At 39.2% G+C, this 15,885-nt stretch overlaps 1 protein-coding gene across 1 annotated transcript; it reads left to right on the plus strand.

Annotated features, from left to right (window-relative positions):
- Positions 1-311: 311 nt before the first annotated feature.
- LOC122666988 lies at positions 312-3,015 on the plus strand. Its single transcript, XM_043863129.1, has 4 exons — positions 312-624; positions 785-1,672; positions 2,156-2,162; positions 2,978-3,015. The coding sequence occupies exons 1-3, from the start codon at positions 574-576 to the stop codon at positions 2,159-2,161; spliced, it is 945 nt and encodes a 314-aa protein (XP_043719064.1). The 5' UTR covers positions 312-573; the 3' UTR covers position 2,162; positions 2,978-3,015.
- Positions 3,016-15,885: the final 12,870 nt, after the last annotated feature.

The following is a 15,885-nucleotide window of genomic DNA, read 5'->3' on the forward strand; positions in this document are numbered from 1 at the left end:
AGAGAGAGAGAGAGAGAGAGAGAGAGAGAGAAGAGAAAGAAGGAGCTGAAAATAGAAGGTAGAGGACCCTAATTCAAAACCTGCTCTGATGCCATGTTAACAGATTTAGAATTAGAGTAAGGCTTGGATGATTAATGATCACCCCAAGCTCTTTATTTATATCCTTGAGAATAGAGGACAGAAATACAAATAAGCAATGTGAGACTAAAGCCCATATAACAGAAAAATAAAAAAAACAAAAAGAGGGTCCAAAATACCCCTACGGTTCTAACAGTTCTAACAGAGAGAGTACTATGACTAGTGAAGATCACTTGCTCTCTGCTCCTTCGTCTTCCCCTTGCCTTCTTGCCAAACAACTCTTGTCCATATACTTCCCTGCATCTTTCCATTGTGCATGCCCCATTGTTCAAATACTTGAAATTCTCATATATCATTCTAATTTGGATTAGCAACTTCTCTTTCTGAACCACTTGCTTATTGCAGCCTTGCAATTACTTTGCACGTGACTCATGCTTGAAAGGGGACGATTGTCCATTTGATCATGAACTCTCCAAGTACCCTTGTGACAATTACATGTCAAAAGGCTCTTGCATTAGAGGTGGTGAGTGCTTGTTTTCATACAAGTTAACTACTCTAGTTCTTAAAGTCCAGTAGCTTTGAGCAGATTTTTATGCTTGGCAGTGCTTGCCTTATTGTTCGTTTCTTCGTTTTATCAATAACCAGTTATCTAGGTCTTATATTGCATTTGATTATAATTAAATATTAATGTTTGTGTACATCCCAGATGCTACCCAAGGACGGTACCTCTACATCATTGAATGCTGACAAACCAGAGATGGAGTCATCAGCTCTGCTAAATAGTAGAGATTCGAGGAAGGAAGTGAATATTGATGGTCGCTCCTGTTGTACTGTCAACAACTTGTCTAAAGACACAGCTGTAAGGGTGCCATTCTCCACAGGAACAATCCCTCACAGAAAACCAGAGCAGACTGTGGTCGGGAAGAGATTGAATGCACTCGGTCAGGCACCCAAAGGAATTAGGTTTCTATTAAATAAAAACACACCATTAGATGATTCTAATAGGGAGCAACAAGGTGACTTGCCTTCCAATGGGGGTAATAGCACGGCAATGTGCAATCAAAAGAGCAAAAGTGCACCAGACAAACATCAAAATTTGAATGAGATGCAGCAGAGGGTGCCACCTGCAGTACCACCCAAAGGAATTAGCTTTCTCTCTATTGGAAAGTTGCCACTAAGTGATCCCAGTAAGAAACAAGGAGATCGTTTTCCTCCCAAACAAGATGCAGTTGAAATATGCAATTGGAAGAACCAAAGTGTATCACACAAGCTTCAAAATCCAAATGAAACTGCATTGAGGATGTCAAAACCCCCAGTTTCTAGTGGTCATTCAAGGACTCCATTAGCAGATGGGAATGGTAAATCCATCCAAAGCTCAGCTCAAAAGGCACTGTCCTCCACACTGGCATTTGCAGAAAAGTACGAGTCTAAAATGGGGTTGGGACATTCTATCTATCCCCCTGCTTTTTGTGCTGAGGTGAGTAAAGCATCAAGGGATAACAGTAACTTCAGCATTGGGAATTCCCAGAATGAACAAATGAAAGCTTCTACGATTTTGGAAGAATACTTATTTGGTGTGGATGATAATGGTAACTGATATGGATGGTAATGGTAACCGATAAGGTGAGGAAAATAACATCTTTGCTTAATAGTTGCTTTCTTTTGCATTTAAAATAATCTGGTCATTTCTTACATTTCTTATGAGCAAAAATAAAGCAATCTGCATGCGTTATTATTTTTGCAGCACCACATGTTCAAACTTCAATGTTCAAAGGGTTATCCTCCCAACTAGATTTTCAAGATGACATCTCTTAACCATATAACATCAAATCTTAAGCGCATGTCATGGTAGACATATCCAATGGGCTGGATCTACCTGAGCCTTTCCCTTTCCAATAAGCAGGATCTGCATGAGCTGTGTAACTAAGTAACAACAACCAATCTTTGATCCCATTTTTGGGGATGGAAATGGTTTGGACTTGAGTGCAGGTGTCACCGACACAAATCCAACCTTATGAGATGCTCCTGATTTCTGAAGGAAACTTAGATGGGAGCACGTCTGAATAAGTAAGGCCTGCAGTAAGAACAGTGTTTAGTCCGTGAGTGTTTTTTTTTTTATGAAAGTGTAATCACACAAACCACACACCAATCCCAAAAGGTTAACCGACTAGTCCGTGAGTGTTTACATTTACCTAATGCAATTATAGTTTAATTTTGATTTGTATTTCTCAATTGGCTCAATGGGACCAGACCATCACGATTGCAGTGGAGTTATTAAGGATTAGGAGCTCAAACTATGGAGGTTCCCTAATTCTGTTCTGTTTGCTTTGCTTGTGTTTATGTGTATTTTAGTTGTACTTTTTTTTGGATGAGGTAGGCATTAGACCCCCTCCTTGACCTCAGCTTTTCAACCTTTACCACTAAAGAATGCGTAATGAGGTTCCATTTCCATTTCTTGTTTACCTACAAATTGATAGACTTTTGAATGGAGGTAAAAGTAGACAGACAAATGATTTAGAGCCCTTCCTCCTACGCTCAAACACAGCTCAAACTGATATTAGGAATGCTCCGGTTAAGGTGGTATTCATGTTTCTCACTGAACCTGTGTCAGTGATCTGTGTGTGTGTGTGTGTGATATTTTCCAATGATGCAGGTAGTTTCAATCTGCAGAAACTGTTGGTCTGATATTTTCCAATAGATTCTACTCAGAAGATCAGTTCTATGTTTACGTCTCAGTCATCTGCTTATGTTATTTGAAACTGTTAATCCAGTCCATTTTGGTGGTGCTTTTCATTTCTACGATGCTAATTATGCTTCATGAAGGTTGTTTCCTTTGAAATTCTTATCAGTCATGAATATATTATTGATTGTCCAGTTTCCACTGATTGGTTTGGAAGAAGTGAAGAGGACAATGGAGAAGCTCACATAGCTGATCTGATTTGGTCTATTGTGGTAGTTTCACAATGCGCACCAAACTGATGCAAAAAGGTTTTGAATGAGCATACTGGTTCATTTTAGTTTAGATCAGCAGGGTCATATCTGTTATTGTTTGGAGGGTTGGATCTCTGGTGGTGATATGACGACAGATGGGTTAACAGCGAGGGTCATACATAATACTTTTGGGAAGAAACTGCAGAAAATTTCAATCCCCCCCACCTCCTTGCTGATGGTAAATATCTTGCACTTGTATGAAGTTAAAAAAATTCAGCCAATTCGGCAAGGAGGTGGTGGGTTCTCCAAATACAAGAGTTCTGTTGGGGTCATGGGAGGTTTATCCAATTCAAACATCTTACCCCCTGTCGGGTTTACTTGAAAGCCGCCTTACTGGGGTGCATGAACAAATAGCTGAATGGATTCTCTTGCAAAAATCGACAGCTGCCTCTGGTGTTATTTGAAGATATAGCAACAGAGATCCAATATGTGCCATGGCTGCTAGTATCGTAAAGAATTCTATCTTGTCACATGAATTACTGGGTGCTGCCCGTGTTAAGGAAACCATGAGGTATTTTGTGTGTAGTCAATATGTCCACTTTGTCTCGACCGTTTCATCCAAATACTTTGTTCGTATGACCTACGGTCATGGCATAGGTGGGGCTTGAGAGCTAGCCCGGGCATGGAGGTGGTGCCTAATGGCATTTTTGTAATTAAATTTCTCTGAGTATGATTTTTCAGAGGGGGTGCTGGAAGGTCATGTCTCCTTTTGGAAATCCATAAAGAGCATAAAAGTTACCTTGTAGGGGAGTGACAGGTTATCAAGGAGTGTAGCCTTTGGTTGTCTGCCCCTACACTGGTGGTATGAGGCCCATTGTCCTGCTACATATTTCGCCTAGTGATCCCCTTTAGAGAGCTAGGTTGTAATGCTTTGCTTTAATTAATAAAAGTGCTTTGATTCCCTTGCATCTGTGTGTCTTTGCTTTGCTTTCCTCTTTTCCCTTATGTGGCTTGTGTAGGCTTACTCGGTGGTTATGAGTAAGCCTAAACAAGCCACAAAAGGGAAAGGAGGGAAGCAAAGCAAAGACACTAATGCAACGAAATCAAAGCACTTTCATTAACTGAAGCAAAGCATTACAACCTAGCTCTTGAGGGGATCACCAGGCGAAGTGTGTAGCAAGACAATGGGCATAAGGCTACCAGTATAGGGGCAAGCAATCAAAGGGTACACTCCTTGCCAACCTGTCACTCCCTTACAAGGTAGCCTTTATGCTTTTTATGGATTTCCAGAAGGAGACAAGACACCCCCTGAAAAATCATATTCGTAGAAATTTAATTACAAAAATGCCATTAGGCACCACCCCGACGCCATGGCTAACTCTCAATCCTCACCTACGCCACGACCTAGGTCATACGAACGAAATGGTCGTGACAACTTGGCCTTGGAGTCCCAACTTCTCAAGAGGAGTTTCAATGTCTAATTTGTTTCTGAATGTCTTCTTGTGTGTCCAGGGAGACTAATATAGCTGTGGATATTCTGGCAATGCTCTGATAATTTCTTTATAAATACTTTACCTATCCATCCATTTACTGAATGTATTGGGTTTTTTTTAAATGTGTCAGAATCATCCTACTATATACAATTGTCACCCATGATTTGTAATTGAAAAGGTCTGTTGTGACAAAAAGCCCCTTTCATGGATGGTTATATCTGCCTCAGTTGGAAGGTACAGGTCAAGCTAAGGGAGCATTGCAGAGAACTCCACATAGGAGTATTCCTAGGGGACAGTCCAATAATGGGCTTTCGCTTCATTGAGCTTGTTTTTTGTTTCAATTACCTTTGCAATCCAATCCCGAGAGGGCTCCAAAGGATCATGCAACATTTGTATCAACTTCCCTTCTTGGTGGTTTGAATTGTATAGGAGGAACATCTTGTTCATTCTTCAACAATTTCTTTTCTCTAGTGAACCCCTTGCTTGGATTCAAATTCTTGATGAAGTCCTAACCATTTACGGGGCAGTTTCTTCTTGGTTTTTCTTTGTTACTTTGTTTGCTGCTTTCCAGTTTTTTATTATATTTTAGCATGTATAAGGCTCTGCTTGCTGTGCAGGTTGTTACCAACCAACTGGCACAACTATAGCTATTAAAGCTGCTCTTAGAAATCTTGCTACAAGAGCAGCTAGTGCTGATCAGCTACTAGTCTTTGAAAGGCAGTTACTACAGTGCATTGGCACGAAGGCCATCCATCTTCACTGCAAATGCCTACTCTTTAGCTGCCTAATAAGCTCCAACTAGTATGAAAGTGAGTTTTCATCCGCTTTGTGCTTCATGGTTCCTCTATTTGCACCTTTCTAAGTTTATAATCCTGTAGGTATCCTTTTAAAACAAGCCCATTTCAAGGTTTCAATCTACTTCTGTTGCCCTCCGATTTGATAACTAGGTTGAATGGATCACAAACCTCTCAAGCCAATAAAATGGGAAATTTTTTTCTCTCCCATAGAGAAGGGTTCACCCAAAATCCACACCCCACCCATTAGTTGAAGATCGAAATACTCTTCCCCTACTCTTCCCCTCATTATGACACTCATCCCTACCAAATACAAAGTATCTCCTTCATAATCCATTGGAAAGGTTTAAAAGTTATTTTTGGCAGAGTTTTTGTACATGGTTGTGCATGGTGTATGGCCGTGTCTACAATCGTTGGATGGGAATGAGAGGATGTGTATTGTATACGATCATGCCCATCCAACGGTTGAAAGCATGACCGTGCATATGTACAAAACCTTATACTTTTTTTTTTTATGAAAAAGGTTTAAAAGTTTCTTGCATACATACATATTTTTATGGAAAATTTTTTTCCATGATGCTGGTATACTATTGCTCTCTTAGGTTTATTTATTGTTTAATCTCTTCTGACATGACCACATGTGTCCCATGTGAATGAAGGATCCAGATCCTCTACTGCCGAGCTGCCCTGTTCTGCCGTGCTGCACAGACATAGCAAGGCGTGTAATGATCGCCTTACCCCTACCCAAGCGTCTTACCTGAGCAGGGGTAAGGCGGTCATTTCATGCCTTGCTGTGTCTGCACAGCACGGCAGGACGGGGCAGCTCGGCAGTAGAGGATCCAAATCCTGTGAATGATACCATTTAGCCCTCCTTGCATGGTTTTTATTAATTCTTTGAAGAGGGAGAAAAAATGCATAAAATATCTTTGAGAGGGGAAGAAGCTGATGGCTCAATCCAAGCACATACTGAGTTTTCAGGTTCAATGTTCTGAAAAACCATAGTCAAACACAAGATCTAAATAGGCAGGTCCATCAGAACTTTTGCTGGGTTTCGGGAAGTGTTTCTCCTATCTAAGTAACCCCCCCAACCGAAACAAAACACCCCCCCCTCTGCTACAGCTAGGAAGTGACCTTACCAGCTGAGTTAGCTGGCACCTCCAAACTATATTTAGGCATATGTACTCATAGAAAGAAGGGGTTGGAAGAAGGAGAGAGAGATAGAGCATGGTCCTAAGTACCGGTATTTGCCCATATCGGGTGATTGATACTGGTTTTGCACCTTGTCGATCATGATACTGTATGGATACAGTATCTGTGACACGGTGCGGACAATGGGTAAATCGGTCAAAAAATCAATTTTTAAAGGAGGATCAGAGGCACATTTGTCCGCTACGGCTGATCCTTGCTGATATTGATCCAATACCGTATAGGCTTTCGAGTTGACTGATACCCATTTCGATACTATGCACTATAACCATGAGAGAGAGAGAGAGAGAGAGTAGTTAATGCTAGATGTGAGCTAAAGCTTCTGACTTTAGGAGACTGGCCAAGAACAGTAGGATGCTTGTGGTCTGGTCCCCTTCTTGCTTCCCCCACATCCCCTGTTTCCCCCCCCCCCCCCTGGGGTGATAAAAGTAGAACAGAAAAACATGTGCATTGAAGTCCTTACAGTCCCACAAAAACCAACTAACAGCCCGTGACATGCATCTGCTGTACAAGAATCATTCCTCCTGCCTAAAAAGTTCTAAAGCCATAATGAAAAACAATCTAATCAAATGACCTAATTGATCATCAAGTGTAAACTCTCTTTACAAACCTTTGGAAAACTCCATATATACAGGTACCACTTTCTATTATTGCATTATAAGATCTGGACTGATCCAATAACATGTGATCTCCAATTCACTTAAAAGGGGAAAGAGATCTACTGTCTCTCTACATTTTATTTTTTTTGATAAACACTCTCTCTCTACATAATACAAAAGATATTGATTATGCCATAGAAAAAACAAGAGGATCAAGACACACAAGGAAAGAGATCTACTATCTCTCCCAGTGGCAGTAGTAGTTGTAGAACAAACACCAAATAAAATATGAACAAAAAACGAAAACAGAGCAAGGTGATACGGAGATTTAACGTGATTCACACACCAATATGGTGTGCTACGTCCACAGGCGAAGCTGAATATGTTTCACTATGTAAATTGGAGAAAGTTACAATAGAGATCTCTCAAGAACACCAAAAAACGGTGCTGCTGCTCTCTCCCAAAAACCCTAAATCGAAAACCCCAAATCTCACTCACTTTACAACAAAGCAGATAAAAATATAAGGGAAGTAGTTTTCAGTATGGGAGTGTGGCCTACGCCAGCACTCCAATGTGTCTATCTCTCTCCTCCTTAAAATAAGGGAACAAATGTGTCTTTTCACATGGGGAGGAAAGAGATAGACTCATGGGAGTGCTGGCATAGGCCACACTCCCGGACAGAGATCTTTTTCCCAAAATATAAATACTCCTCCATCGGATCGGGTCGCCACAAAAAAAAAATGTTGGAGTGGATCATTCTTCGAAGTGGGTACAAGAATTCGAAACATACATAACAGTAGTGTACCCATAGGTAATGCTTTGGAGTCCAGGTCCCCTCCCTTGCGGGAAACCACCCACCCCATCTCACACCGTCCATGGGGTAAGACTTCTCTTGATGTATACCTTGACGCTGCCCTTCCCTAACAGTTGGAGCTTTTAAGTGAGAGAGGGCGGAAATGGGTATCAACTATCAAGAGGATATTTTGAAACATACTAAAACCCTAGAAAGGGTTTGTGAACCTTAAGATGGTGGGTGAACTGTCCTCTATGGATGGAGGAAAACTTTGTTCATAAAACAATGGATAATCAAAAAAATGTCATAATTTCTCACCTTACCACTTTGGTTACAACAAGATGCACTCTTATCTAAAAAGTCTTTTGCCATTTTTGCAGATATGGACAGTAAGACCTTCGATTCAAATTCTCTCTGTAGTGAGTTCAGGAATGCTCCTGCAAAATCACTGACGGCCACACAAATCATTCTTTCAAAGAATGGCGATGAGCAGAATAATATCTGCTGTGGACCTGTAGTTGGTTGTTGATGGGTCAGTTTCTAATTAAACCAGAGAGGCCCCATACAGTTTTGGTTCCTAAAAGATTTCTTAAAGTGTTGGGTTGGTGATGGGGACCTTGAATCCCTTAAACCTCCACCTTTCTGTCACTGCATGATTGACCACTTAAGAACATATATATTTATTGATTAGAGATAGCGAGAGAGAGAGAGAGAAGCTGGCCATGAACTGACCCATTCAATGCATATACATGTATCAATGCATGTGACTTGGTGATTGCTTGTATGGGGTCCGAAGTGATAGCATTAGAATATACTCTTTCTGGTCCTCTTAATAACAACATTTTCCTTCAATGGGTATATCAATGCCGTTAGAAAAGTTTCAGATGTGAGTAGTGGCAGTGAAGGAGGAGGATTCTAAGGCTCCCTTTGCTGATCCGGATCTAATCATTGTCCCCTTTAGTTTCTGCCCGGTCCAATTGCCCCAATGTCTATAATAAGATGTGATGCAATGACCACCCTACCCTTATTCAAACACTCTATCTAGATGGGGTCCACTCCCTTTGTACAGACATTTGGGGGGAACTGTGCCAGACAGGGAATTGGAGGAGATAATTTTGCATCCAGATACCTATATAAATGGGATAGAAAGAAAATTCATTAATCGACAAAAGACAAAGTAGTCAAAGCTACAATAGAGTTCAGATAACCAAAAGGGTTATAGATCATGAACTTGTTAGGGTTTAGGGTTTAAGCACAAGGTTGCTTAAACCATTACACCCTGAGTATCAAGTTTGGAATACCCAGACTGCTGTCTCCAGTTAGTATTTATAGGAAAACTAGGGTTTAGATCAGATGGACTAATTACTAGATTGTCCCTCACAGCCTGAGTATTAATACAAGTAAGATTATATTAGAACATATGAAGAAATATTATATAAATAACCTTACCGAACTTTTCAAACAAAAAAAAAGAGTTTAATCTCATGACCCAAAACATTAATATATTGAGGTGTCTCTTGAGTCTTGCTAACTCTGAAAGTCTCAGACAGGGAATGAAAAGATTATTCCATTATCAGCAATCATACATTTTTTTTTTCTTGACTTTGAAACGAATCAATTGGAAAGTTGGCGGTACTAAGGTTACTTTTTTGTACATTTAGTTATTAATTACTTTTAAAAGCTTTACTTGAAAATGAAGCAAATGAAGACCCCCCCCCCCTCCTCCCTCACTCTTTGAGGTGAAAGGGGAGGGGTAGAGTCTACCACCTCATGCGGAGGAGACATCTCCAACAAATGAAAGGTAGTGTTTTAATCTCATTTTTTTTGGCTGCAAACTTAAGAATACATACATCTCAAAGCTGAGGCCTTGCGAGATTGACAAGAAAAAGAATCTGAAATATAGAAATAGAATGAGCAAGTTATGTGGTTTGTGGGATTTACGATTGTTTGTTGAGTTTTGCTTATCTTACACGAAATGTGAAGGGTGCGGCCTATATTTCTAATACAGAAACATCATACAAGATCTTTCGACATGGAATGTCTCCCCCCTTTGTATTCATCTTTATTGTTGTTCCATTTTAATAAAATCTTAGGGGCTGCCCCAGGTCCCAAGTAATATTTGGCTCAAAAAAAAAAAAAAAAAATTCTTTCGACATGATCGAAAAATCCTGTAAAATTGAGGATATGAAAATAAAAATAATTTTCTCAATAGTTGATTGGCTCTATAATTCGTGATTTTGTGAAATCAGCATTTTTCTTCATTTGGGGAGGGGGTGTAGTACTCAACTCATTTTCGAGAAGAAATGTATTCAGCCTATCCAACCAAGCCTTGGGTGTTTGCTTCAAGCCATATAGTGATTTATAAAGTTTGCAGACATGGTGTGGTAAGTGTTAATCAGTAAAGTCCAACGGTTGAGTGATGAAGACCTCTTCGATCATTTAGTATACCATAAAGAAAAACATTCTGAATGTCAAGTTAACGAATGGACCAAGACCGGGAGAGTGCACTGGAGAGCACGAGCTGAATCGTGGTGGGTATAACTATTGGACTAAAGGTCTCAGTGTAGTCTAGTCTGTCTCGCTAATTGTAACCTTTTTGCAACAAGACGAGCTTTGTACCTAGCAATTGAGCCAGTTGTCTTTCTCTTAATGTAAAACACCCATTTGCAACACACAATGTTCATCAATGGATGAGGGGGAACTAGTGTCCAAATACCATTTTTGAAGGGGGATTGAATTCATATATAGTCCATAGCCTTGTATCATTAAGGGGAGTGATTTGTCGAAGTGAAGGAGGATGGTTCAGAAGGCTTGGGAACTAATTTAGTGAGAGCTAGCATAAGTAACAGGTGAGTGGCAGGTTGGTGGTTTTCAACACTTAGTGAGGGGGAAGGGAGTAATGGTGGGGAGACTTGGGATGGGGAAGGTAACGGTAGGATGGGAGTGGGTGGAAGAGGGGAAGGATCAAGAAGGGAGGGTTGGGAAGTGGTGGCATGGGGGGTTGTAGTTTGATGTGCATTTTCCATTAAGGGAAAGCGATCCTCATCAAAATTGACATGTCGAGAGATAACAATTCTCTTTGATATATTTTCACGACATTTGTATCCTCAATGTGGGAGCTACATCCCAACAAAAAAAGGGTAGATTATACGTCATCTCCTGATTTTTGAAAAAACTTAAATCATCCCCTGGTTTAGACCCCAATATGACAAATTAGTCTCTACCATTAGTTTTATGCTGTTAAGTGATGAGGTCATCAAGTTAAATAAATTTAAATCCCTAAACTATCCTTGACCAATTTTGAAGATGAAGGTAGGGTAGTATTGTAAATTTAATTCTAATGTTTTAGTACAAGGATAAAATAGTCATTTCACACCAATAACTAATAGCAGACTAACACCGTCACTGTAGAGGGGGTGATTTGAGTTTTTTCAAAAACCAAGGAGTGATCTAAGTTTCGTTTGAAAACCAGGGGTGATGTGTAATTTACCCAAAAAATAAAATTATGCAAGTCAGATCGATAGTCCAATTTATGACGATTGAATGGACGTAAGATCGGATAGCAAACACTTCCAAAGACACACAACTGATCATAAGTGGGGTGTTTTTCAAAGAGTTCAAACATAAGTGAAACATTATTGAGCATTTGGGTTGGAAGTAGGTTAATGAAAACAAAAAATAGTAGTAACAAAAGCATGTTGCCAATATTACCATGAAAGGTACATATGCATAAGCAAGGAGGGTCAAACTAATTTTGACAATGTGTCGTTGGTGATGCTCGGCAGCCCCATTTTGCTCATGGGTGTGGGGGCATGAAATGCGGTGCTGAATGCCAGATTGCTCAATGTTTCCCAATCACTATAGAAACGATTGATTTTTCAACAAGGACTTTGAACTTTTAAAAAATACAAAACGCCTCAGATTTTTGTGTTAGAAGAAAAAACAAAATATTCTTGCTATAATCATCAATAAAAACTACATAAAATGGGTGTCCATCAGTGGAGGGGATGGGAGAGGGTCCTTAGACATCAATAAAATTAAATCAGGTGGCCTGGTCCAGTTGATTACGAGTCAGAATGACCAATAGAAGCTTATAACTTTTGCCTTGCTGAAATGAGCTACTAACAGCGAATCCTTTCTTGGAGGTGATAGGTGATTGAAATGTAGGGAGAACATGATGAATCATTCAGAGTTCCAAATGCCCTAATTGGTTGTGCCAATGGTGAAGAGAGGTACGTTCTCCTACGAGTGCCTATGGAGAACAATTATTGGTGGTAATAGAAATTTTATTCAGAACAAGCTAGTAGAGACCGTTCTTAGTTTTGCCTTGAAGAAGACATCTCTTCATGTTGCGATCCTTCACACAAAAATAATCAGGGTGGAACTCAGGAAAAAAAAAGCATGGGTTTTTGACAAATGCACCCATAAAAATGCTCATTTGTCCAAATGCCACCTACAATTTTTCTAATTATTTTCAAAACATTGTAGTATTTTGCTCCAATCCGTTAGAATGAGACGTTAGACGTTAGTTTTAGAGAATCTAATGATCAAAATGCCCATCTGATAAAAACCCATCAAAATTAAAGAATAAAATGACCAAATTGCCCTCATCTGCCCCCAAATCGTTTAGGGTTTGAAACTGAAATTTTTTTTCCCAAATCGGTTAGGATTTGAACCCATCTGGAAAGCAAGGGATCAGAAGAAAAAAACACCGAATAAGATCCGAGGATTTCGTTCGTGATTTTCGTAAGAGAAGACACCGAAAAAGAGCCAGAATAGTGTTTAAAGAGAATGGTGGTGCAAATCAAGGACGTGCACCACTATAAAAATAAAGAGATTATTGCAAATAATTGTTACAGCTAGGATCCTTATATTGTTTAACATCAGTGATCCTTCTTCTGATGTCTAGCAATATGAGATGTAAGTTAGTTGATTACGTTTCTCACAAAATAGATTCTATCTGAACGGTTGTGAGTTGTTTACGTACGCTTACATATGTAAACATTCCTTACACTCTTAACGATCTCACTAACAAGACTATCCTTTAAGCTGGCCAATGTAAGATTGGAGAGGAAGGATCAGTTTGAATCCGTGACACTAAGCCTCCATAATTCAATATTGTCATTATTGGATTGGTCCTCTATATCTATGTGAGAGAGAGAGAGAGAGAGAGAGAGAATTTGGAGACATTGAGTATGGAAGGTTTCATTCTCAACAGCCAAAAAAGAAAAACAAGGGAGGTTTTCAAACTAAAACTAGTACGGCCAATGCTACTTATATATAATTTCCTTCCCAAAACCCTTGAGGGTGATGAGATTAATTAGAAAGAGAACTTCATATAGGAGGTTGTCTAACTACAACTATGAATGTATGATTAGAATGGTTGGAAGTAGTAGATCCTATAAGGAACAACAACGAAAGAAATTACAAATGTGAAGTGACTGAAAAAGACTCATACCCACAACCCTTTTGACAATAAGAAACAAAGAAAATGTACCTGGATTCCTTCAATTTTTCTAGCTGTTTGTTTCCCGGGATTCCTTCAATTTCTTCCGGAAGAAACAAAATCCCTAAATTCCCTTCGACTCGACTGCCCACCAAATAAAGTAATGGGAATCTTCATGTTTTTAGTCTTTAAATCCTGCAAGCCAAATGGATTTACCCACTACTGTCCATTCCCCTCCCCCAAAAAAAAAATAAAAAATTGCTTTTCTTTGAAATTATCTTTCAATTTGTAAGTTTTTAATTAGGATCGTGAGTTCGAGTTCTTTTCACCTATGGTGAAAGAGATTTTCTATTTTTATTGTCGTCGGATGCGATTTTTAAAAAAGAGAATGAAACCTTTTGAAATTAGTGTATGGTTTGTGTGATATCATTATAAAAAATAAAATAAAATAGAAATGATAATGATGACCTTTGATTCTCTTCACCCATGACTTAGCTCTAAAAACAGATTTGTACAAAAGAAGAAAAAAAAAAAAAACTCACATGTGATAGAAAAATTTATATTTATTTTTCATATTTTAAGATCCATTTGTAATTAATAAACTGGGTTACTACTAGGGTTAATTTCTAGTCTTCCAAGATCATAATTGAAGCAAATCTCATTCTTTTTTATATAATACATTTTTTATTTTGAGGTGGGAGGATGCTGTCACTGATGTGAGCTAAATATTTTCACTTTTTGAAAGCATCCGATTAAGATGACACGAAGTACTTACTGTAATTGAAAACTTACTTCGTGGCTTAGTTTTTTCACATCAGAAGCAACACCTCTGGGCCCATGTGTACGGCCATTTGTGCTCTTTTGTTCCTTTTCATTTCTTGGGTTGAGGTTTTGTCCTGTCTAAAGCAATCCTAATCATGATTAGCTTCAACTTCACCTTAACCAGTCAAGTTAGCTTGCATCATCATTTTATCATGTTTATCTAATAAGAAAAATGGAGAACAAACGCTAACTGATCGCGTGCAGCATGCGTAAGGTTGTAAACGGATCGGATTCGGCTTGAATAATGCTATATCCACATCCGCATCCGATTAGCTATGGGACAGATTCGAATAGTGCTAAACGGATATGGACACGGATATTTTATCCGTTTACATGTAAATATAGTTTCTCGAATAGCTATAGCCTATCTGTATCTGCATCCGTTTAGCTTTTGGACAAATTCGGATAGTGCTAAACGGATACGGAAACGGATTTCGGCTATTCATTTATACCCCTAAGCATGCGGCCTTTGCGCCCAGACATAGGGTGGCATGAAATGACCGTCGTGCTCTCATTGAAAGGTTGAAGTCATTGGGGGCATGATGGTCATTTTGCATGGTCCTATTTCTAGGCATAAGGGTCGCGCATCGAGAGCTCTCTTTCCCCAAAAGAAAAAAAAATCGATGAATGGTTGTCATCCATCCGATTTGAGCCATGTAGTCTATTTTGACCGTTGAATAGCTAGGGAAATTCATCAAACATGTTTTTGTTTTATGGACTAATAGAACAGACACATATTAAGGGAGAATGTTCTTTGTACCGCAGTGCAAGGTGCGCCTAGGCACATGGGTCTGCTACTCAGGGGGTTAGGGTGGTCATTGCGCCCACCCCCATGTGCCTGGGCATAGCCTGTGCTACGACACAGAGAACAGTGCCCCACATATTAATATAATAAATAAAAGATCCACATACTGTCCGTATGTGGATTCTTTCGCACATCTTTTCACAAATTAAGGGCCCCACACATGTATCTTTTTTTTTCCTTTCATTTCGTCTATTTTGAAAACATGGGCTCCGTTTGGTTGCAAAGGGAATTAAAGGAAAGGAAAGTGAAATTTTCATTCTTTAAAAAAGAATTTTTGTAATCATTACCCCATGTGACAATATCACTAATTCCAAATCATTCCATATTTGGTTATTAAATTCAACTTTACTTTGCATCCAATTCCCTTTGATTTAAAATGTAAAACAAATATTACATGTAAAATGTATCATTACTAAATATGACAATAAATTTAAATAGTTTATACAATCACATAAGGTAATAATTACAAAAATTCCTTTTTTAGGTTTGAAAATTTTCCTTTCCCTTCCCTCCCTTTGATTCCCTTTGCAACCAAACGGAGCCATGGGTTCCACATGGTTTCTAGCCCGCAGCTTTTCTCAACCCATGTGAAGATTGAATCTCTTCATCCACCACATATCCTCTAGCTAGCTGGTAGAAGGGTAGTTCAAATCATGAAGAGTAGGGATGAGAGTAGGGTTTACAAAATTAGAATAGGACCAGTTCCATCGGTTGATTAAATCAGTATTGATTGAGTCGATTCTCGAATGATTCTAGGTGAGACCTAATCTCATTGTCGATTCTAAAGTGCTACGAACCTAATCCCATCGATGACATGATATTGTTCATTTTGACAGATGGGCTTCATAGCTTTAAAACTCATCATTCCAAATGAAGGAAGCTATAACATATATGCGAATTCCATGACACATCCTCAAG

The sequence above is a fragment of the Telopea speciosissima genome, chromosome 7 (assembly GCF_018873765.1).
Source record: "Telopea speciosissima isolate NSW1024214 ecotype Mountain lineage chromosome 7, Tspe_v1, whole genome shotgun sequence".
NCBI classification, from domain to species: domain Eukaryota; kingdom Viridiplantae; phylum Streptophyta; class Magnoliopsida; order Proteales; family Proteaceae; genus Telopea; species Telopea speciosissima.

Bases quoted from the DNA above. Each gene is read 5' to 3' on its own strand.
- LOC122666988 (XM_043863129.1), top strand. From the start codon at position 574: ATGTCAAAAGGCTCTTGCATTAGAGGTGGTGAGTGCTTGTTTTCATAC. The intron at 625-784 runs TTAACTACTCTA...TGTACATCCCAG, and splicing joins AGTGCTTGTTTTCATACAAG to ATGCTACCCAAGGACGGTAC.